Source organism: Emys orbicularis, chromosome 5 (assembly GCF_028017835.1).
Source record: "Emys orbicularis isolate rEmyOrb1 chromosome 5, rEmyOrb1.hap1, whole genome shotgun sequence".
NCBI classification, from domain to species: domain Eukaryota; kingdom Metazoa; phylum Chordata; order Testudines; family Emydidae; genus Emys; species Emys orbicularis.
The window spans coordinates 76,399,228-76,424,207 of NC_088687.1; the positions used below are offsets into that span (position 1 = coordinate 76,399,228).

The window sequence follows — 24,980 nt, forward strand, 5'->3', positions numbered from 1 at the left end:
CAATTTTTCACACTTGCTGTCTGGTCACCCTAGTGCTTTTTGATGCAAATCCCCAAAAGGGATTGGAAAGGTGAGTCTCTGGTTTTTCTTCCCCGCAGCACCAGTCGAAGGAACTAGCCAGCTTTAGAGAGGGGAGCAAAATGCTACAACCCAATGGATGGTGCAATGTGTGATCTCCCTTTATGCTCTCTGAGCACAGGCCTCCCCAAGTGACCTCTCAGATAGCATGGCTCTGCGTTGTTGCCTGCTTAAGGCTGTGGTTAAATGCTACAATCTAGTCCTAAAATATCAGCATCCTGATAGGAAACCAAAATGTAAAAGGAAAGAGTGGGCCGTATTTTCCTTTTTTCTATAACATGTCGTCTTAATATGGCTTGAAAGTATGTTAAATGGGGGGAAATGTACAAATAAAGGGCTAGTCCCTAGCCAGCATAAATCAGCACAGCTTTATAAATCTTAATGAGCTAAGCTAATTTACGCCAGCTAGATACGTCTGGTAACTTATTTTTAGTTAATTAGTTCATTTTAGGCTGTTTAAACCCTATTGTCCCCCATGCAGGCTACTCTCAGATAGTGGAAAGGCAACTCCAAAGTTCATTTCAGAGTTTACTACACATCCTTTCACAGGGTAGTTAGGAGATGGCCCCCCTGGAGGGTAAGCAAATGCTTATTTCTCCATAAACTGCAGCTCCTTGGAGACTCGCTGACTCCAAACTGCCAATGTTTTTTCCCATTATGCTATCCCCTTTTCTGCGACAGGGGGCTCCTCTGCTAGATGCTTTCCTTGTAACATCCCCTGTAATAGGCTTCCCACCCACAGAAGAAGAACCTAAGTAAATTAATCTGGAGTGGTTGAGTATTAATTCATTTGCTAGAGATTTCACCAGATATATTTTACTAGAGCAAGACATGATTTTACCATCTCCTAATATTGGCCACTACCTTCGTAAAAATCCACTCTTTTCCTTTTTATTAACAAACACACACAGCTGGTCTCAAACAACCCAAAGATCTCTAGTGTTTCCGTACAGAAGAGTTCCATTTGACTAGACATTTGCCTTCCAGTTCTCCTAGTCACAATGACTTATCTGAGTTCTGCTCTCATTATTTTTTATGATTACTATTTAAGGGTCATGTTCAAGAGTAACCTTGGTTTGATGACTGAATCCAAACAATCCTCGAGGCATCCAGTTGAGGTAAGAAATACCATTATTTTGACCATGCTTGCAGGAGAGAGGAAAGAATGAGAATCTGCCTGTAGATTATAATTCCTAAAGCTAAAGATATGGAAGATGTTTGAACTTTGACCTGAGATCCAGTGTAGAATCAGTGGAGCAGGCCAAGGATTTTACATGTTGATATGTCAGGGTTCAGCCTAAGAAATAAAGTGTTAAATATGTAATTTTTTCTTTAACTCTATTATATATTCATTTCTTTTTTTAAATGAAATAATCAATTATGCAACACCCTGAGGGCTAAATAAATGCACTAATACAAAAAAAAAAAAATCCATATCAAGAGAAACATTTCTTGAAAAATCTTACTGAGGACAATCTTGTGCCATCGCCACTATGTTCTTCTTTTGGGTATGGGAGATGGTTTGAGATCACAAGGTTAGTCTACAGGTCCCATGGAGCCTGACTAGCTATAGGAAAATTAAGCACCAAGCCTGTGGATCCCTGTGAATACCTACTCCTTTGCACTGCCCTCTAAGCCATTCTGATAAAATGTCTCCCTCTGGAGCTGTGCCACCATGGTCTCTTGCTTAGCTTATGTCCTCCCCTGCCTTAAGAGGGCAGACTCTTAAGTTTCCAGCCGAATCCATGTGAATATGTTGTTGGGGTTGGAGGAGCACATGGCAATAAGCAAAGTTGCTCCCTAGCTCAGTACCACCATGCCTAAAACGTAACACACCCGTTCCATGCCTACAGATCATCATCTGTGTGGTGTTTAATGTGGAGGAACTTCTATGGGCTCAAACACCAGCCCTGGATTTGGTGACACCCTTTTTTCCTTTTGGGAGACCTTTTTGCACTGGATGGGAGCTTCTGGTCTAAGATTATGAGCTTTCTCCTCTCTGCAGTCCTGTTGTCTCTGAATACTGGTGTTTAAATGTATAGCTGAAGCATTCCTTTACAAATTCTTCTTGTGACTAAAACACAACAGGTTGGATCTCCTCCTCTCACAGTAAAACACTTAAAAGGGGATCACAGGGAGTAAATCTCTCTCATGGAGATGGAGTTCTTCACCATTGTTCTATATGGGAAAGGTGGGGCAATGGTTTCTCCACAGCATAATATAAGCACATGGAGGTCCTGTGCCTCCATAGCTGCTCTGGCCCCCATGGTGGCCCTTTTCTCTGGGCATGGCTGCTCCTGGTGGGAGTGCAATTGGAAAGACAATGCAATCTCAGAATGAATTATCAGCTCTGTATGGCTGGTGGTGGAGAAACAATATGCACATTCCATCCCCTCCCAGGCCTGCCATTGGCCTGACCACTCCCATCCTCATCTGTACAAACTGTCTTCTCCACCTGTCTGGTGTCTGGACCCATGGGGTGCTCTCCACGGGGCTCCAGGAAGGAAAGAAATGATCCTGTTTAAGCAGCTGAACTCTTCAGTGCAGGAGGGGGGAATTCTCTGCATAGGAGAACTCTTCTGCATGCACATCTCAGTGGGAGGAACTTCCCCTAAAAGTTTAGATGGTGGGTTGGATTATCCTTCATTGTCTATAAAGACTGAGTAATTAAGGAGCTATAAAAGGGGAAAACGTTATTCATTTTAATCATTAAGGGATATACCAATTAAAATCTGATAATGGAGGCATTTTCATATTTCCTTACATATATTTGTGTTTCATGCTCAATTTCTCCCTTGTTAACAGGTCTAATCTTTACCTGAGCCAGTAGCTTCCTTTAAAAATAATGAGGAGTCCAGTGGCACCTTAAAGACTAACAGATTTATTTGGGCATAAGCTTTCGTGGGTAAAATTATGCCCAAATAAATCTGTTAGTCTTTAAGGTATCACCAGACTCCTCGTTGTTTTTGTGGATACAGACTAACATGGCTACCCCATGATACTTAGCTTCCTTTAGTTATTGCTTAAGGTTCTAGGAATATTACAGTTCACAGAAATTCATAAAACAATCTAAGCAAGGTGTCTTCCCCCCCCCCTCAAAACAACATTAATCTATGAATAAATAGAATGCAGGGAAGTACAATAAAAGATAAATTTAACAAGGGAGAGACACAAGAAGCTCTATAAAGGGGAAAATATTGTGCTGAGGAGAGATGCCACAAGAATAAGATACGTTTCTCGCTACCATTATTCTATATATTGTTCAAATAGAACAGAAATAATATTATCAGAGAGGCTCTCGAGCTTCCTTGGCATGAACACTGCTCTTTTCATACTGTAGTTATCATTCATTTATTTTCCTCCTTTTTAATATATAGATTCATAGAATTTGAGGTCAGAAGGGACCATTTTGATCATCTAGTCCGACCTTCTACATAACAAAGTCCGTAGAGTCTCGCTCAGTAATTCCAGTATCAAGCCCATCATTTCTATTTGAGCTATAGCAGGTCTTTAAAAAGATATCTGGTCTTGCTTTAAGGAGATGGAGGGGAGCCCCAACCAGTTCATTTTAGTTGGTAAAGATAAAGAAAACTATTTTTCAGTAAGAGTTTGGTAAAACCCATTCTTAAAAAATTGCAGAAATATTTGCAATAAAAAAGTCCTACACCGCCTACTGATATAAATAATGTATGTCACTGTCCGGATACCACAGCTGTAGAGCCAAGGGGTTGGAGAGACCTTGGGAATACTGTCTCAAGAGCTGCTGAAGACTGAGCATGTCCCCAAGGAATGGTTTGGGGAGAAAAGCTGTAAACAAGTGCTGCACTTAGAGCCCTCCATGCAGGGGGAACAACAGCAGCAGTGATTGAGATTCTGCTACTAAGCAGTAGCATTATTTCACAACATGCTCATTTGCCCTTAAGAGAGATTCCAGTAAGAAATAAGTTATACATATTGCAGCTTGCTGTTATAAATAGCTGTGAGCCCTGAAATCTTTGCTCAGGTGAGTAATCCTTATGGAAGCAGTCTCATTGACTTAAACGGGACTACTCAAGCATCAGCACTACTCAAATGAGTAAGGTTTGCAGGCTCAACGCTGATGGAAGTGAAAATAAGTAGATTAAAAAATAATTGTCCAAAACCATTTCTGGTTATTTGTTATAAGAAAATAACCCTGATTGTTCCAGCTTCGTCCTCATGAAATATTTACAGAAAAATCAAGTTATTCTGTATATCTTGAGTTTATAAAGAGGCCATCTAGTAAACCCACTAAAAGTCCTTCATTACAGAGGAAAAGATCAAAGGCACAATGTTGGTAAAGGAGGTGGTTAAATTCAAGGCCCAGATGAACTGGGCCATATTTCTTCTTAGATAGTTGGGGGTACCATATGTGGAATGAGGACCTCCAGAATCCATGCTAATTCATTTATGTGCTACTGTTTTGATTTTCCGTGGAATGGTAGTGAATGTATTGTTTACAATGCTTTGACTTAAATCGTAACTTGACAGTCTGTCTTAACTAAAGGACAGAAAATAGCTGCACCACTGAAGGAGCATCTCAGAGAATGAATTATGAGAATTCCTCTTCTGCTCCTTGCTCTTGGTGGGGATTAAGTTACTTCCTACCTTTTCATGGAGCAGTTTACTTCCTGAAAATCCGAGTCAGCTACTCTGGCTGTCAGACAGGTGGGTGGAGCTTCTCCCCACCCCAAACTTCTCTTCCCCCTCCCAGCTCACTTGACTGCAGTGGGAGCCCCAATTCTTCTGCCTACATCTGGAGTCACAATCCGATCAGGGTGAAGCAGGGGCGCAAGTGGGGTGGGCACCATGAGGGGTATGTCCCCTGACTTGTGCAACCAAGTAAGAGCTATGACAACCTATCCATTTTTGAATAAGGTTATAGACCATTTATTGCTGTGACTGGAAGACTGTGTATTTACAACAAAAAAATTCATTTGTATTTTTGTACACTCTTTAACTTTGTGAATATCATCTGTGTGTGCCACATGATTATGCAACAGGGGATTTACTCCCACTGAAATGGATGAATAACATGAAGACTTCAGTGCAAAATGTTCTGCTGGAAATTAGAACATCAATAGTGCTACTCAGCTAATAAGTGTTTGTTGGTTCCCTGGGGTGCAGTTTGTGAGAATTTGTGAGCTCCTGCAAGCTTTCTATAAAACAAAGCAAATTCTATTGCATAAGAATGTTCAGATGCTGTATTATCTATGCTTACTATGGTCAAAAGAGAGGAAAAACATAGAAAGGTTTTATGAAATTTTTAAATCAAGTAAATGTTTCAAGATTGTATGTTAAAGCTCAGAACTTTCTGAATGCAAAAAGAGGTTTTCAATTATCTTCTGTTTGTTCAGTGAAATATGATTTTTGTTTGCTTTGTGGAAACATTATTGTATAGAGCACAGGTACTTGGCATATGTATGCGCTCCAATATAATTGCCTCCTGGTAACCTTTGCTGTAGTTACACTTAATTATAAAAAGCCAGAGCATGGCATCAGTTATTAAAAAGCTTTTCCATTGTGCTCAATGAAAAGTTCTGTGTAAACACTGATTGTGCAGTATGACCTAAAGTGCCTTGACCTTTGGAACAAGTAACTAAGGTTGCCATTCCATTTTTTGTCAGGAAAATTCCTGTTAGACTCAGCCATTAATCTGACATTCAGAGACCACTTGACAATATTACCATCCACCCACTGTAATGAAAGGCAGGACTAACTTTCAAAATCACCTTGCAATTTGTTTTTTAAAAGCCTATACAGCAAATAATTTTGACAGATTCAGTGATGCTTAATCACCTCCCAATGATGTTTATTCACCTTTCTCACTGCTTCTCCCTGTTCCAATTAAAAAAAAATTAATGATGCCTCTTTCAACCCTTCAACATACACATAGTTCTGAAACACTGTAAGAAACTCATCCATCAAGTTAGGCATCTGTTCTGCTTCTCTGTCTTAATATTCTAAATAATCCAGTATGCACATTCTAGATACAGGAATCTCATTAATACTTTTACTTATGAACATTTTAATTCCATTACTAAAAATATAAAGCAAAGAGGATACTATACGATATATATTTATATTTATGCTAAATATTTGTCTTTGTGTATCACTAATTTTCACACAATCCTTAACTGACTCATTTCTCATCAGTGAAGGTTCTCTTGGTATACATCATCCCCTCTTGTAGAAACACTTTCAGGAAAGGGATGTGGGGGATGAACTCTCTTCCAGACACCACATCCAAATTATCCCATAGTAAGTGTGGGGTTTGTCCCCTTTGCAGAAAAGGCCATCCATAAACACAGCAGAGACTAGGGGAGGTCCAAACCATGTGTGTGGGTGTCCTGTGCCTCTGCACTAGCTCAAATCCCAGAACCTTAGAGTACCTCTGCAGGTACCAGAGCCGAATGGGGGAATGGTTCTGTGGAGGTGACTAAGCGCCTTTTCTCACAGCTGGAGGGAGTTTTGTGAACAGAGGCTCCCTTCCATTATGTATCAATGGGGGAGTCATCTGGGCCTTAATTGTGTTTTTAAAAAAATAGCACGGGCACAGTTTAGATTGTGGAAAGAAATAATGCTCCTACATATTCATCTTGCATTTTGTGTTAATGGACCTCTTGAGATAGATATTATGCATAGCATACGGGGAGTTGAGTTATCAAGCATCATTTTTGTTTCACATGAGTGGTGAGTATTCTCTAACTCAGATATACTTCAACTGAACTGTTCCTTTAATCTGAAGTCTTTAAATCTTTTTCCAATTAAGGAGCTATGTATACTCAAATGGACGCCTAACAATAGCATATACATTACTTAGACTAGTATTCTTACTTTTTCCAGTGTGGAATTAAACATAATAATTGCTATGTTTGTGTTAAAGCTTCACTCTTTGTATATATTTTAATGCTTTAAGTTGAAGAACTTAATACCATTAGGCCTTTCTTTCCCTACTGTTTTTTGTTGGCACCATTAAATGGCAAGCTGGTTATCTGATACAAATTCCATTGAGTCCATCAGTAAGTCTTCATTATACAGTCCTTTGATGTCAGAAGAAGTTTTGACTTGGTAAAGATCAAGGGGCATATTTATGTTCAACTGATCTCTACCTGGATGGTCTCTTCCATATGTAGATCTCTGCCACCCTTACAGAGTGGGCTCAATATACTGCCTTTTCCATGGATCCTAGACAGGATGTTCCGTAGATTCAAGGAGTTGCGTGGGTTGAGAAGGTGGGTGGACTGAGGGGTGGAGTATTTGGGGGATGCATATCATCCTATCTTTGTCATGTGGAGATTCCACCATAAATACAGCCAAAGGATGTATTTCCTTTCCACAGCTCTCTCCTCTATGTTGGGAAAATCCCCCTTTTAGGATGGTCCCAAGGGAAGCCAGAGACATGGGAATTTAATGGGGACATTGTAGAGCTACAGAGATGGGCCAGATCAGAGGAGCAGGGCCTTTGTATGGATGACTCTTGACTCTTTTCCTTCTGGATCCCCCTGGATTTCAGGGTATTTACAGAGTGTGTAGACTAATCTCTCACTTTATTTTGTTGGGGTACCATCCTTTCCCTGCCAACTCTGAATAAAGACTTTAGAAAGGGCCCTTAGTGAATAAAGGGCCATATTCTGATGTTACTGACATTTGTGTAATAGAAACGAGAATTTATGCCAACATACAGTATTACATTTTTTTAAAATGAACAGAATTCTAGGAAAAAATACTGCATAGGCATGCTAAAAACTGAATACTATTAATACTGAAATGCAGGCCCCTGAAATCAGGCTGAATTTATATGAGCTTTGGTGAGTACTTCCATCTTAATCTGTGACTTTTAGAATTATGGAACCATTCTGAAATAATTTCACAAAACTCTCAAAATAAATATAACTTTACAACCTGTGGACCAAAATCTGCAACCCTTACTCATTCTGAGAAGTAATTTACTATCTGCATAATACTACTCAATGTAAGGATGGCAGATTCTGGCCCTTAAGAAGTTTTTTGGATTCAAGCAGTGCTGTATATAGGCCATAATTGTACAGAATACTTCCAAAACATGCTTATTTTGGAAAATGCAAAATTCTCTATTACCACCTTTTCTATCCCAACATGTATTGTCAGCTTTATACTGTTATTTGTAGAAGAATACTTTGTTCACACTTACAACTTTCCAGCTGCATTATACATGTTTGCACATCCATTGGGAAATTTTTGAGATCCATTGGACAGGACAGTATTAAAGTCAATCTGAAAGAATACAAAACCATTATTAAAAATATACCTCAAATACCATAGGGAGCACAGAACAAAAATGTTAACACACCTGTGGTTAGTGGTAGTTGAAAATAACTCAATGTATTTGTAAGAAACACTCTAACAACTATGAAAACAATTGAACCATTCTGACTCTCTTGTAAGAATCCTGCTTTGCATTTGTGATTTAAAAAAAAACAAAAAAATGGAGAGTCAAAACCTAAAACTGTTCTAAAATATTATTTATTACAGACATATTCTCTAACTCAGTGTGTATTCCACAGAAATGCACTGACATTTTTAAATATTACTATAAAAGTACAAAGATATTACAGTATTTCATATCCTTGGCATACAATTTACCAAGACACTGTCTCCTACAGGAATTATATAACAGATGCCAGGTGCAACTCATGCTGGCAGAGTAATATAAGCATTTGTATCCTAACAGGCAATACAGTTAAATTCCCAACATGAACATGTTAAAGGTGATGTTTCAGTTGTCAGTATTATACTAAAGAAATGCACCTGTGATTTTAAACTGCATTTTGTGCCATAATATTTTTAGTAAGCCAGATTGCAGTTCTATAGGCACTAAACTTATTTTTAAATATTAAAATAATACCATAATTTATATTTAGTGTAATACTTGCTAGAGAGATAAGAAAGAAGAGATGCACAGAGAAAGAAAACAGTTTTGCTTTCATAGTTCCTACTGTGAATCATATCATGGAGATATTTTATTGGCCTTTCAGTTGTTGTGCAGTTTCTTTGACAGCATACTGTTGAAAATTATATAGTATGGATCAGACTTTGGCTAAGCTTTGGGTGGGTGAATAGCAGCCTTACAAGGACCCTTCCTTCCGTATGCATCTCCTATGCAGGAGTCAGTCAAAAATATGCAGAGGGACTGTTCCATAATAGCATCTCTTGAGACACAGGTCATCCCAAAAGGGGCACAGAAAGGTCGAGCCTCATTCCACCCCTTAAACTCACACTGGCTTATAGAGCTAGCCAGCCACAGAAGGTAGCAAGGGCAGCATCTTCTGGGCATGCTACCCTGGTGTGTTGGGGAACTCTGGAGGCAACCTGGACCTGTTGTTCCCACTGAGGTGGTGCAGTCCTGCACCACCTTCTGCACGGGGCAGTGCTATAAGGTATAATAAAGCTCTATCATTTGAAGCCTAGTTCAGCAAAGGACTTAAGCATGTGTTTAAGTCCCATGGAAGTCAACGAGCTGCTTCTTATTTGCAGTACAGCCCCTTTATACCACTCTGGCAGTATAAAAAGGTCATATAATGTAATGCATAGTATAAAGATGCCTTAGGGTAAAGGGGAATCAGGCCCAGTGGAACTTAAGCACATGTTTAAAGTTAAATATGTACTTAAATGCTCTGCTGATTTCAGGGCCTAAACAAGAAATGGTAAAGGCTTATTTGGTAATGTAGGCCTTTCTTGCTAATGCAGGATTTCTCCCCCCCTCCCCATAATACTGTAAACGAGCGGTTCTCAAACTTTAACAACCCAAGGACCCCCATTTTGATTTACAATTTTTTGCGGACCCCCAAGTTCCCCACTCAGCCTCAGGCTCTGCCCCCACTCCACCCCTTCCCCCAAAGCCCTGCTCCTTCCCCTCCTCTTTCCTGACTCTTTCTGCTCCCTTTCCTGAGCACACCCCATCTCCGGTCCTCCCCTCCCTCCCAGCCCATCCTGCAGGCTGCTGAACAGCTGTTCCCTGGCATGCAGGAGGCACTGGGAGGGAGCGGGAGGAGTTGATCAGCAGAGCTGGCAGCCCCGGACTTGATTCCTTCCCCTCCCTCCCAGTGCCTCCTGTATGCCACAGAACAGCTGTTTTCCGGCTTGCAGGAGGTGCTGGGAGGGATTGGGAGGAGTTGATCAGTGGGGCCGCGGCCCTGGACTTGATTCCGCCCCCTGTCCTGAGGGCGCCCCATCCCTGCTCCTCTCCCTCCCTCCCAGCACCTCCTGCATGCCACAGAACAGCTGTGAAGGGGGAAGAGTTGATCAGCGGGGCCCACGGACCCCCTGGAATACCCTTGGAGACCCCCAGTTTGAGAAACACTTCTGTAAATCTCACTTTATCCAATCTAATTTGTAGTGTTTCCAGGAATTAGGTTTTCACCTCTTTCTTTGGGGGTATTATTCCACAGACTAATAGGGAGCTTTTTATGATCCAAGACTAATTTATCAGTTATAAATTGCTACAAAAATACTAATACAGAAATATTAAATTCAATTATCAAAATGTGAGTATAAGGTATTCTGATTGCTTCTATGAGTAATGATACTATATGTAATCAAGTGGAAATTACTCATAATAAATAAATACATAAATAGTGGTGCTGTTATAAAGTGGACAGCATTGATTGTAAGAGCACTCTGTTATTCTGCTGATTAGACATAATTGCTAAATTAAGGTTTAGTATTACAGAACCTTGAATTAGAACTAAATGTAAACAACATTTTTTAACTTAATTTGGATCCACTCAGTGGGAACATTCAGTTAAGAGAAAATGTAATAGTGTCAATTAAGAATATTTCTTATAGGATTTCTTCTTGACCCTTACACAAAGTATATTAATAAACTCTCTTATCCCAGATGCATGATAATTATACCAGAGTGAGGCGATGTCTACACTACAGGTGCTATAGCAGTACACCTACAGTGCTGTAGCTGTCACTATAAGCCTGTAGTACAGACACAGACTATAGCAAAATAAGGGGTTTTCTGTAGCTGAAGGAACTCTACTGCCCTGAGAAATGTTAGATTGACAGACGCATTCTTTTGTTGACCTAGTCACATCTACCCTGGGAGTTAGGTCAGCATAGCCATAGTGCTCAGGGCTGTGGATTTTTCACACCCCTGTGTGCCATAGCTATATGGATCTAAGTTTTAAGTATAGACCAGACCTGAGAATATAGACAATGGGCCTGATCCCTGGATTCCTTTTCCTCACAAAAGTCCCATTGACTTCATATGAAGTTTGCTTCTGCTTGAACATATGGACTATAAAAAGACCTAAATACAAATTTCTGCAGAAATGGCACGCTGAAAAGGTTTTATTATCTATTGGGGATCACTTGTATTTTAAATTGTATGGCTAAAAGTAAAAGTGTATATTTCTTTAGGCTCCATGCCAGCACCTAGAAAAGGCTTGCAGGGAGAAAGTGATGCAAATCACCTTTCACAGTGACTACTTTGTTTTACAATCGCATTCATTTTAACTGATCAGAGAAAGATGCTAGCAAAAGTAAATCTCTGTAGCTACCAATAAAATCAGAAAAGGTATGTAAATGTAGCAAGTAGATTGTTACACAATGACCTCCCATGGAAACATCTGTCAGGGGCAAATTTAGATGCAAGGTCTGAAAGTTTTATGGCAGGAGGACACTGGCAGCATTATCTGACAATGATGGTAGTGGTTGATGTTTGAGATGCACAGCTTGCTGTCAAATTCAACAGGTCAGCTGGCAGAAGGTCAATGCAGTGTGAACAAGACTTTTCAGAACTCTGGTGTTAGTTCAATTTGGCTTCAAGAGCAAGTAAGAGTAGGAGGGCATTAGGTATTGTTCCATTGGCCATGGAACATTAGTGCACAGAATGTTCTGCCCATGCTGTCATAACTATAAAGGGAAGGGTAACAGCTCTCCTGTGTACAGTACTATAAAATCCCTCCTGGCCAGAGACTCCAAAATCCTTTTACCTGTAAAGGGTTAAGAAGCTCGGGTAACCTGGCTGACACCTGACCCAAAGGACCAATAAGGGGACAAGATACTTTCAAATCTTGGGGGGGGGGGGGGAAGGCTTTTGTTTGTGCTCTTTGTTTTGGTTGTTGTTCGCTCTTGGGACTGAGAGGGACCAGACATCAATCCAGGTTCTCCACATCTTTCTAACCAAGTCTCTCATATTTCAAACTTGTAAGTAAACAGCCAGGCAAGGCGTATTAGTTTTCCTTTGTTTTCTCAACTTGTAAATGTACCTTTTACTAGAGTGTTTATCTCTGTTTGCTGTACTTTGAACCTGAGGCTAGAGGGGAATCCTCTGAGCTCTTTAAGTTTGATTACCCTGTAAAGTTATTTTCCATACTGATTTTACAGAGATGATTTTTACCTTTTTCTTTAATTAAAAGCCTTCTTTTTAAGAACCTGATTGATTTTTCCTTGTTTTAGATCCAAGGGCTTTGGATCTGTATTCACCAGGAGTTGGTGGGAGAAAGAAGGGGGATGGTCAATTTCTCCTTGTTTTAAGATCCAAGGGGTTTGGATCTGTACTCACCGGGGAATTGGTGAAAGGTTTCTCAAGGCTTCCCAGGGAAGGGAATTAGCTTTGGGAATGGTGGCAGCGGACCAGATCTAAGCTGGTAGTTAAGCTTAGAAGTCTTCATGCAGGCCCCCACATTTGTACCCTAAAGTTCAAAGTGGGGAAGCAACCTTGGCACATGCCCCTTCCCACTTTTGGTGCACTGTGTGCATAGAGCCAAATATGACAGCTTTATACTTTATACTTTGGGGTCCCCTGTAGACAGGGATCCCCTACAGAAGGGGAAACCACAACTGCCCTGTTACAGAAGGTCCCCATTATGGGGGCTGACTGATAATCTGACCCCTTGTCTTTACTTTTTCAAAGAACTAGTCTAAATGTAAATTCTAATTTAAAACAAAGTCTAAATTGAAAAGTGGCTCTTTCATGGTCACTAACATATATATGTGACTACATTCATCATTCACTTCTGGTCTGCATGTGTTATTCACTTGCAATTATGTTTGGTTGGAAAAAGAAAACTCAGCACTTTAAGGGTTTTCAACATTCTCTTTTGAATGACAAGTATTTCAGAATTACCTTCTCTATATTCATCAATGCAAAACTAACAAATTCAGATGAATATTCACCTACATGTTGATTATACAATTTTGAGTCTTTTTCATTGATTGGGTCTGTTATTCCTGTTGAAAATTTTTGGCAATTAAATTATGATAGAGTAATCACTGGGATTACCCTGGCACCACAAGAACTGTGTGAACTAATTGGAGTTTGCTCTCAGCACAATTAATGTTTGGTATTATACCTTTAGTACAGTAATGTGTCACATTCTTTTCAATGTGCACTCAAACTACTTCATTCTATCTGATCCAGACAAGACAGACCAAATCCCATAGAAGTCATTAGCAAAATTTCCAGAGGCTTCAATGGGACTTCGATTTGAGCCTTAAATCCAACTCTGGTCCTTAAATTCAACTCTTGCCCTTGTCAATCTGTGCCGTATGTAATTAAAAGGAGGAACTAAGATGGGTCAGAATGATAGTGTCTGAACGGATTCCAAGAGCCATCTTGCCCATGCATGACAGGATGAATTAGAGAATCTGGAGACAGTTCACGCAGCAGTGCTCCTTACTTGTGTTCAAAAGGGGAGTACTTTGTGCCCCCTTACAGCCAGCTGTCAATGGTCAAGTGCATGCAAGAGAACAGGGGCCCTGACTATTTTCACAGACTGGCCAACCAGGCCTCCTTGAGACATAGAAGTGCTCTTGGGAAAAATTGCCAGGGATCCTACCTGCTAATCGAGACAAACTGCTGCCCTGGAGCATTGGGAGGAGGGAGACTTCCTGAGCACTCTTCCCCCAGTAGTGCACCCAAATATGAGAACAGCATTTTGTCCAGTCTTCTAATGCATCAGTTTATATGCAGACTCCTCTCTTTATCAGACCAAAAGGCCCCACAGTAGAATGCAATACCTTAAAAGCATGCAAGGTGAAACACCAAATGAGAGGAGTACATTTTGCTCTGAAATGTACTATCATAAAACTGAGGGGAATGCTGAAAAATGAGTTAAAGTGCAGTTGATCAAAATTTTGGCCGTCAATGTAAAATTGAATTGCTGTTCCATATGGCAATGGTGATAGATGTATTTTACAAATAAATCTGTCAAGTAGATTGGATGTTTTAGGACACAGGTAAGAGTGTGAAGTGGTGATTAGTGTAAAACTGGAAAGTAATGCAAAGGAAAATCAGGCCCTAGAACTTCACTCCTGAAACACTTTATTATTGACTTCTAGTACTAATTTGTGAAATACCACGTGGGACACTAAAATCACACCTTTTTGATTACTATTATCTTCCCCCTACACACACCTCAGTTTCTAGAAGTAATGGGTGATACCTTGAAAAGTGTTAGAGCTAAAACCAATTACATATACCTTATGAAAGCTTCAAAGCCTAACTTTCAAATGGTACAAGTCAGTAATCTCTAGTGTTAAGGACTGAAATCAACGTTAGATGCCTAAATACTTTTTGAGGATCTGGACTTAAGTGTTTATGAGAACATTGGCTGCTACAGTAAAGCCAGAGCAGAAGTGTTAAAGAGGAGAAGAGAAGCAAGGTGGTAATCATCAGAGTAACTTGATTTTGTCAATATTTGTTTTATTACATGTTAGGTAGATACAACTTCCAAAAAGTTTCACAAAATGTTAAAAAAAAAAAAAAAAAAAGTGAATACTTCTGTCTCCAACATGCTTCCCCCTCCCAGTAATATGTGAGCAGCTCTTTGAGTACTATGTGGCTACTGATATATTAAACTGTTCCTAGTTTCCACATTTAAGAGCAGCTACAACAATTAAGTGAAGGAAGGAGGAAATGGTTGGGGGGATAGGACTATGTGAAAAGCATCATCTCTGGTCTCCTGAACATTTGTGATCATGGGAAAATATTTAGAATGAAGGCTAGAATTTGAACCCATGCTCAGGAGGTCTGCGTTTTCTCATTGGCTCTGCCAAAAACTTCCTGTTGCCCCTGGGCAAGCCACATAATCTCTCTGTGATTCAGTTCCTCATCTGTAAAATGGGGATAATAATTCTTTATTTTTTTCCCACATGTTGTCTTGTCTATTTAGATCATAAGCTCTTCAGGGCAGGGGTGATCTCTTACTATGTGTAAGTAAAGTGCCCAGTATAATGGGGCCCTGTTCTCTTTTGATGCCTGTGGGTGCTATTGTAATACCAATTCAGCACTCAAAACTCACATTGACTTCACTGCATCATTTAATTGCCTAAATAACAATTGGAGATATCCAGTTCCAAGTGTCCCTGCCTGTTAAAAGTATTAAAAAAAAATTCCTTTGTCAGAGACTCACCTGATAGAATAAAGAACATTTCCATTTTTAAAAATTCGTAACAACTTGTTGTCTGTTGTAACTTCATGAAAGTTGGCACCTTTTTCATTAGCAAAGAACAAATCAGGTTTCCAAATAGAATCCAACATGGATGGATCTAAATCCAAAGAGTCATCTGGATATTCACTATATGCAAGGCGTGGATCATTCCAATTCTGACGGAGAAAGATATTCACTCGGTAATCCTAAGTGAAAGACAAAACAAGCAAAGCTTTATCAAGGATAGGGGCTTTAGTTTTTATTTTATCACTTAGCTGTGTAATCCCCTAACCTTCAATGGATGACAAATGATTTATGTCCTTGGTTCAGGTCCCTGTTCTGCTACATATTACCTGGGTAAATTATTTAATCTTTCTGTGCCTCAGTTCTCCATCTGTGAAATGGGGATAGTAGCATTTCCTTGTCTTACAGGGTTGGTATGAGGATAAATAAGGATACTATGATAATGGGGGTCATAATATAATTACTTATGATTGACAGACTAGGTGGAAGTCATCATCATGACATAATGGCAGCAGGAAGACTTACCCTCACTACACAATGATCCTATTGTATTATTAGAGGGCACCATAAAAGCAACAGGTGTCAGAGCTGAGATGCATGGAGCTGTTCAAATCTTTCCAGTTATTCTGAGCTGTCTGCACTACCTGGCAGAAATTGCTGCAGCAGGTATAGTTGGGCTCTTCTTCACAACCACGAAGGCTAGAAATATTGTATGTAAATGAAATCTAAGATTATGATCTCATGTGACTTCAAAAGTTGAGGTCATAGGCATGCTCCATACTGCTTATGCCTTAATCCACCATTGGTTGTAACATGATGTTCTTAATTTTCTTCACTAATATATTATTGCAAGGATTCTTTAAATTAAATCAAAGACAATGCTATCAGGTGCACGCAGGCAATGTACATTGCAGATATGGAGAACACAGCATTGTCAGGCTACTGCTCTAACCACTACACTCACAACTTTCTGAAGGTTAAAGTCATCAAAGAATTTAATGCCTGACTTGAATTCCACCCCATCTCTTTCATGTGACATTGGTATAAAAGGAAGCAGTTACTAATATAACAGAAGACACAATTTAAAGTTGGGGACTGTCATTCTTTACAAAACTGCAACATTTTTAGTTTGATTCTGGGATGAAACAGTCTCCAGCTGAATGATGAGGGTAAAGTACAAAAATGGTCTCAGTAAGCAATAAAGCACTGGTAACAAGTTCATTTTGATAGCCTTTACATGTTGAGTTGAACTGTATGTCTTTTTAATATAGCACATTTTTATGCATTTTACTAAGGAAGGAAGGGAAGTTAACCTTCGAAAGGGAATTAATCAAGGGAATAAGAAAAATCCCCAGGTACTTATTTTTTTATTAGATCATTTAAATGGCAGAGAAAGTTGTAGGCTTATGTTTGGCAATATCACTAAAACACATTGGCATAGCTTCAGATTTGGAGAGATTTATTTTGTAACATCTGAACAGCTGTCCAAATTCCTAGATAAATTATGTTAAATTGTAGGTAGAGAACTTCTTAGAAATGTTCTGTAAAACGTTGATTTATCAGAATATAATTCAATGTTATGTTTCCATGTACCTATCTTTATAAACTGCATATTTGGGCAGTCTCAAATCATCACCTCTGTGGAAACTATACTGTCAGGGATCAATACCTCTGAAGTCCTATTGCAGGTGCTCAGCACTTCCAAGGATTTGACCCTTAATTTATCTGAAAGCATGTTTTAACCACAGTTTTTGAAGTTTGGTTTTATGGTATCTGGTAATGGTGTTAAAGGTAGTGTTTATATAATTAAAGGTGATAGATGCAAAAGGACCTAATTCTCCAACCCTTACTCATCTGACTCCACGAGTAGTTCCGTTGTTATATTTGGGAACACTTGTGGAGTAAGGTGCTACTCAATGTGAGTAATAGTGGCTAAATCCGACCCACAGACTACTAAAAACTTGGGCCCAAATCCTCAATGGGAGCTAGGTGCTTAACTACCTTTGAGGGACTAGACCTTGATCACCAACATCTTTCTCCTTGATCATCAGAAGCTACCATAGAGATAAGTGTGCACTTGGACCATCCTGTCAGGACCTACTTATCTATCCTGATCAAATTTCCAGACAAAAACTGTATGTTGAAATACAAGACCAGCTGGAGGATAGAACTAATTGGATGATGAAGGAAAGTGTAGGTCCTCTACTTAGCAGGAAAGGAGAGCTAATAGCTGATGATGTCAAGAAGGTCGAAGTGTTTAATGCCTATTTTGCTTCAGTGGTCACTAAAAAGTTAACAGTGACCAGATGCTCAACACAATTATATTAAGAAACAAGGGGGAAGACACACAAGCCAAAATAGGAAAAGAACAGGTTAAAGAATATTTAGATAAGTTAGATGTATTCAAGTTTGCAAGGCTTGATGACATTTTGTCTTGGGGTACTTAAGGAACTAGCTGAAGCAATCTCAGAACCATTAGTAATTATTTCAGGAACTCATAGAGGACAGGTGACATCCCAGAGGAATGGAGAAGGGCAAATGTAGTACTTATCCTTAAAAGGGGGAACAAAGAGGAGGTGGAGAATTAGAGACCAGTCAGTTTAACCTACATACCTGGAAAGATATTTGTTTAATAATTGGTTCCATCAGTTTGTAAGCACCTGGAGGATAATAAGGTCATAAGAAAGAGACAGCATGGTTTGTTAAGAATAAATCATGCTAAAACAAACTAATTTCCTTCTTGGGTTACTAGCCTTGTGGATGGGGGGAAGCAATAGACATGATATATCTTGATTTTAGTAAGGCTTTTGACATAGACCTACAGGACATTCTCATAAGTAAACTAGGGAAATGCAGGCTATGTGAAATTACTATAAACTGGGTGCAGAACTGGGTGAAAGATCATTCTCAAAGACCATGTTCACTATCAAACTGGGATTGTCTCTCTAGTGAAGTCCCACAGGGGTAAGTCCTGGATCTGGTACTAGTTAATATTTTCATTAGTGACGTGGCTAATAGAGAGTATATTTATAAGATTTGCAGGTACCAAGTTGGGAGGCATTCCAAGCACTTTGGCGGGCAGGGTTAGAATTCAAAATTACCCTGATGAATTGGAGAATTGGTCAGAAATCAACAAGGTGAAACTGAATAAACATAAGTGCAAAGTATTTCACTTAGGAAGGAAAAAATCAAATGCACAACTACAAAATGGGGAATAATGGGCTAGTAGTACTGCTAACGAGGATGTGGGAGTAATAGTGGATGACAAATTGAATGACTCAACAATGTGATGCAGTTGTGAAAAAGTCAAATATTATTCTGGGGTGTATTAAAAGAAGCATTGTATATAAGACACAGGAGGTAATTTTCCTGCTCTACTTGGCATTGGTAAGGTGTCAGCTTGAGTACTGTATCCAGGTGTGGGCACCATACTTCAGAAAAGATGTGGACAAATTGGAAAGAGTCCAGAGGAGAGCAACAAAAATGAGAAAAAATTTAGAAAATCTGACCTCCACAGAGAGGTTAAAAAAATCTGGGTATGTTTAGTTTTGAGAAAAGAAGACTGATGGGGGATCTGAAAAGTCTTCATATACGTTAAGTGCTGTTATAAAGAGGATTGTGAACCATTGTTCTCCATGTCCACTGAAGATAGGGCAAAAAGTAATGGGATTCATCTGCAGCAAGGGAGATTTAGATTAGATATTAGGAAAATCTTAAACTCTGAATAGGCTTCCAAGGGAGATTGTAGAATCACGATGATTTGAGATTTTTGAGAAGAGGTTGGACAAGTATCTATTAGGGTTTGTCTATATTTACTTGATCCTGCCTCAGCAGAGGGGCCTGGACTTCACGACTTTTTAAGGTTCCTTCCAGCCCTATATTTCTATGATTCCCGGCATGCGTGTAAAAGCCTTCTATGACAAAATCAACCATATATCCATATCATTAAGCATAGGGTTGGAGCAGTGTGGTGTAGTACTAATCTTCATCCATTTTAATATTAGTGCTCATTTAGGGCCAATGCCCAGCAAGTGCAGAGATGGAGGAGAGTGAAAGAAGCCTCCATCTTTTGCACAGTGGCTGCAGACAACCCTGAAAACAAAGGCAGCTCCTTGCTAGTACCTCTGTGGGTGATGTCTTCCCCTCCAAAAAATGCAGGATGGAAGCTGGACTGTGGCTTTTACACCTTCCTAGGTGTAGTGCCAGCCTTCTTCTTACTCTGAATTTAAAACTGAGCCCCTAGGGACAGATTGTGGCCCATCCTACATGCCTGTGTAGGAAAATATAGGGGCATAAGACATGACCTTACTCCTCTGCCCATACAGTGGGGAGCTGTGTGTGTGAAGAGAGAGACCTCTTTGGGGCTGCCATGCTCCCCCCCAATTCCATGCATATGAGTTTGAGTGAGCAGGAAATGGGAGGAACCTGGCTCTGTGCCCCCAGTACACTGGCCAGTGCAGCTGTGCCAGCATGCTGTGAGGATGTTCACTATGCTATGTATAGACCTGAAGAGAAGAAAATTGGGAGGGAGATTTTGAATCTCTGCGAGACTTTAGGCAGGGCTCATAACAAAGCCATTATTTAACTCATAATTAATATTTATTGCAAGTAAAACGTGTTTGTCTACTTACTTTACCCTTCCCACAGAGGGTACAAGAAATCAATGCAACTATCACCCTAAATGTTGGTGAGTGAAGGGAAGTTGGAGGGGCAGTTAAAAATTCACAGTGGAAAGTATAAATAAAAAAAGCAAATGGTAGAACATAAAGAATCTCTTGTAGACTACATTAACCTATGCTGAATGACAAGTTGCCTCAGTAGCCCTCTCAAGCTGGGATCAGATTTGTATTGGTTTAACTTGCTTGGCAGTCAAAGAACATTCAGTAGTTATCCTCTCTCAAAACTATTAATGAAGCAGTCTCATTTTCAGATATCAAAAATCATACTGTACAAAAAAGGTTATCCATTTTACTAGTGCTGCATGAAGGACAAACAAGTGCTCATTGTTCTGAGCTAGTAATTACACAGTGTGAGCATGAGGCTTAAATGTTTTAAACAAGTAGCATGATTTTGTGTAAACAGAGAGCAGAATTTGTTTTTCTCTGAGGATTACTAAATAACACTCTTCTATAGTTTTGAATTTTCATAAAATTGCCACTGAAAAAGTTGGCAGGACCCCTTCGGTTCTCACTTGCTACTTGTGCATAGGGGCCAATCCTGCCCCCTTTGCATAGCACAGAAAACTCAGTTGAGGCAGGGAGAAAGCCAGGAGGGATGATTTCTGTGGAAGGACAGTGGAGCCACTCTATGGCCACCTCTGACACCCCAAAGCTGCTGTAATCCCTAGAGCTCCTGTGCCCTGGTTTGTGGTGTACAATGGCTGATAGATACAGTCAGTCCTGCTGTTCTTCCTTCCCCCTCTATAGCAAAACTGTACTTGCACTGTGAGAGAGAGACCAGGTTAGAACATCAACCCAACCATTACAATAGAATCTATACATGCAATAACAAATTCCTTGTTTTTGCATATTTCTTCAGTAGACGAAACAAAATTGGATGACTAGCTAAGTACTATTTGCTAACCTGTGACTAGGTTGATGCAATCAGTGTGACTATATTAAGTCCTATCGAATAAGTAACTCTGAAGCCTAGAATGCCTTTTAGTTGGTGTGAAGTGATAAAAACAGCTACAAGCATGAGTGAAAGCTCGTTTTTGTTTAGAATATCACCAGTTTTAAAAATTCAGTCTGTTACAATCCAATTTTTAAGTTATCAGCTATTTTGACTTTTCTAATTACAGCCTTGCAACAGCAAGGCATGTATCTATGACATGCCAACAGTCCTAGGTCATTGTGCTATCAGAGGTAAGTCAACCAATCACCACCCCATACACAACTGCTAATTTGCATGCAGAAGTTTCATTGGTGGTATGAGGGAGACTGCACATTTGGTGGATGACTTGGCCCAACTGCCCCATCCATGTGACAGCATGAGCAAGATTTATAGTGCTCAAGCCATTATAAGGTCTGTTAACTTCTGATTCACTATGCTGAGGTACACAATGGTACCTTCTCACAGTATGGTACCATACGCCAGAATGTTGACACTCTCACTGGAACTCGATGATTTATAAAGAATTCATTAGTTTATCAAATATAATGTCTAGGTTTTTACAAGCCTTTGATAAAGCACAAGCATACTAGGCACAATATTTTCTCTGGGTTAATTGGTTGTACTAATTCCAACTCTAAATTACTGAAATAATAGGCATCTTTTCAAAGGTATTTTTATTTGCATCCTTTTGCCTTTCAAAGGATTCAAGATAATTATCACTGGCTATGTTTTACCACTGTCATGATGATAAAATGATTTTTAGCCAGATATGTTGTTCCTCTCAAGAATTTCCCCTGCAATTAAAATTATTGTCCAGTTCTTTCAGCATAAGTCCTATTTTGATCAGGACACACAGGTGAATGAATGACAGATAAATGGGCTGGATTTTAAGTGGCAGGCTACAACTTTATTTAACACTGTTGAGGGGTGCTATATCCCCCATGCCCCAATCACATATATCAGGCATTTAACTGAGTCTAGTGTGGTGGTCAGGATTCCCACCATACAATCAATAAATTGGGGTAGAGCCATTCAGGAGTTGGCCCCTTTCATCCTTATCCACACTGAACACTGGCTGTAACAAGCTGAAACAATTTTACTTTCCCTAATCAGAAGGGTAGCCGTGTTAGTCTGAATCTGTAAAAAGCAACAGAGGGTCCTGTGGCACCTTTAAGACTAACAGAAGTATTGGAGCATAAGCTTTCGTGGGTGAATGCCCACTTCATCATTCACCCACGAAAGCTTATGCTCCAATACTTCTGTTAGTCTTAAAGGTGGCAGAGGACCCTCTGTTACTTTCCCTAATGTTAAATGTTTTACGTTTTAACATTGTAACCTAAATGTGCCTCCATAATGGTGAGAAGAAGGGGGGGGGGGGAAATCAGACCTCCTGCCAATTTTGTGCAATGGGAAAAATTCCTTCCTGATCCCTAAATGGGCAATCGGTCAGACCCACAGAATCCTAAGTAACACAGCATCAACAGGATATTAAGGGAAGGGTAGGGTAGCTCACCAGAAAAAGAGGCTTTTAAAAACCCAGGTAGCTTAAACAGGCAAGGAAGGTACTCTGTAAAAGCCAATTAGCAAGCCCGTTCTCCCATTTCCAACCAATGAGAAGGGAGCAGACTCAAGAAAGGGGGGCAGCCCTTCTACCCCTCCCCCCGTGGTCACTGCATTCTTCCCCAGTGGTTGCTCAAACTTCCTCTCTTATTGATGGGGAATGGGGCATTTTACTGCTTTAGTAGGTGACTGATGAGCACAGGGACAAATGCAGTACATATAAAGTTTCTTTCTTTCTGGGTACCACAGCTCATATTAGCTGATATTATTAACAAACCTGTACCCTCCCCCACTTCCTCCTACACCATTGTTTCTGTCAGGAAAGTAGTTGCTTTCAAAGCCTACACAAGCATCACTTTAGCAGTGAAGTAATTTGACTCCTTCTCCCACTTTCGCGCAGGCAACAAGTGAAACATTTTAAACAATAGAAAATCTAACATTGTCCTCTCTCAAATGGCAATGACACTTTGGGCCAAACTTTTACCTAACACCCTGTGCAATCCTGCTTAAGCAAATGGAAATACAGGAAGTGTATATCTGGGCAGAATTAAGTCCTATGGGCTATTTTTGCAGTTTTTATAACAAATTTGATAACTATAAACTCTGGTTTAAATAAATTGTCTAGATTTTCTGCTAGATTATTCTCCTTGACAGCTCTGGATAATCAAATGCTTTGTTTATCTACAGGACAGGAGCAGGGCAAGTTTCCTTGCTAGCATGCCTCAATCCTGACCTGTGGGGGACTTCCTTTAGCAGTAACAGGATTAGTTCAGTCTCCATGATCCAAGCAGTTCTTGGCTTTTCTGTTGAGTCTGCCAATTAGTACAAAGTATGGTGGTGAGTTTGTGAGGTAGGGCTAGCAAACATTCCTTAAATGGGAATTGTGTTTAAGTTCTACTGGGTTGGGCTGAATTCATGCTGGTGACCTCCAAGCTAAAGGTTTGGAGGTCATTAGCAAAGCCCTGAGGTAGCCAGTCTTTCATAAGCATTAATGTTACACCTTAAATAATAAGGCATGCTTAAAACACCTGTATCTGAGCAGTACAATATGGCTCATTAATTCTTGTCTGAAGTAATACCATATATTAAAGTCAATATTTTAGCACATTGCTTTATTATAAAGTGATAGTAATTAAAGACTTGGTAATACTGTGAATATACAGCATTTCTAAGGTGTCATTAAAGTTATTATAATTATATATTAAATACATCACTTTATACATGTAGTTACAATATTTCTGTTCACTCATGTAAGCATTGTGGCGGTCATCTGTAGTGAGGATACTTCTTTGTGAAATTAAACTCTTATCGTATTTGGGATCCTACCAGCTCTGCAGTGATAAGTGTATAAAGGCATATTTGCAAAATTTCATTTGCAGATCACCTGCACACATTCTTTATGGACACTATCATCACTTGCACCAAAAGATCACATTTACATGCACACAGATGGATCTTCCCCAATATTCTACCAGATTTAGTTTCATGAGCCATTAAAATTTCAGCTAATATCCAAACACTAAGCAGGAATTTGAACTTGTCTGATTCAAAATGAAACAAAGGTACATTTGCTTTGTTGGTGCTAGCTCACAGAAGCATTTTAACATGAGAAGCTTGTGGAATTGCAAATGTTGCCTTGAGTACAAAAGTTAATAGCATTGTGGGAAATGTACTTCACAAGAGTAATGGTAACTTTTCTATTGGTAACTATGGCAATTATAGCTCAAATCCATTTAAAGACCTCACTCAAGAAAACACTTGAGTGTTTAGTGCTGGTGAAGTCACCTAATATTGCATGAAAGCAGATGTATTTATGTAGATCTAATATTAAGATTTGTAACATTGGCTTTGAAGCATCTAGAATATTAACAAAAGACTTGGTGGGAAAGATTTTTTTCCATTCTTATTCCTGTATGCCAGTCACATAAATGAATTTTGCCCAGCATGTTCACCAATTATGAAATATTTACTGAAACATTTTAAATTCAAATTATTAATATTATATAAAAATCAAAATCCAGGCTTGGATTCAGGCTTTATTACAAATGCAAAATGTTTAATTGAAAGGATCCTGTAGTTCAAGTGACACTGGACTGATTGATGGTTTTCGATCAACACCATGTGAAACTTTCAGCTCACATGGTTTCAAATCCAAAAACTCTAAGCAAAACTGTGGGGGGTGAGGGGAGGAATGGTGGCATGTGAACAGAAATTGAAAAGTTTCATGTTCAGGCTTGAGAACTGAAGTGAAATCGCTTATAT

The 24,980-nt window shown here is 39.5% G+C and overlaps 1 protein-coding gene across 2 annotated transcripts in view; it reads right to left on the bottom strand.

Annotated features, from left to right (window-relative positions):
* The window catches only part of GLRA3 (glycine receptor alpha 3), a 139,156-nt gene that overhangs the window by 45,064 nt on the left and 69,112 nt on the right, over positions 1 to 24,980 (bottom strand). For both annotated transcript variants that reach the window (XM_065405178.1, XM_065405179.1), the window contains 2 exons: positions 15,504 to 15,727; positions 8,270 to 8,352 (listed from right to left, as the gene is read on the bottom strand). In XM_065405178.1, the coding sequence (XP_065261250.1) occupies positions 8,270 to 8,352; positions 15,504 to 15,727 (307 nt within the window). The remainder of the gene's footprint in view (positions 1 to 8,269; positions 8,353 to 15,503; positions 15,728 to 24,980) is intronic.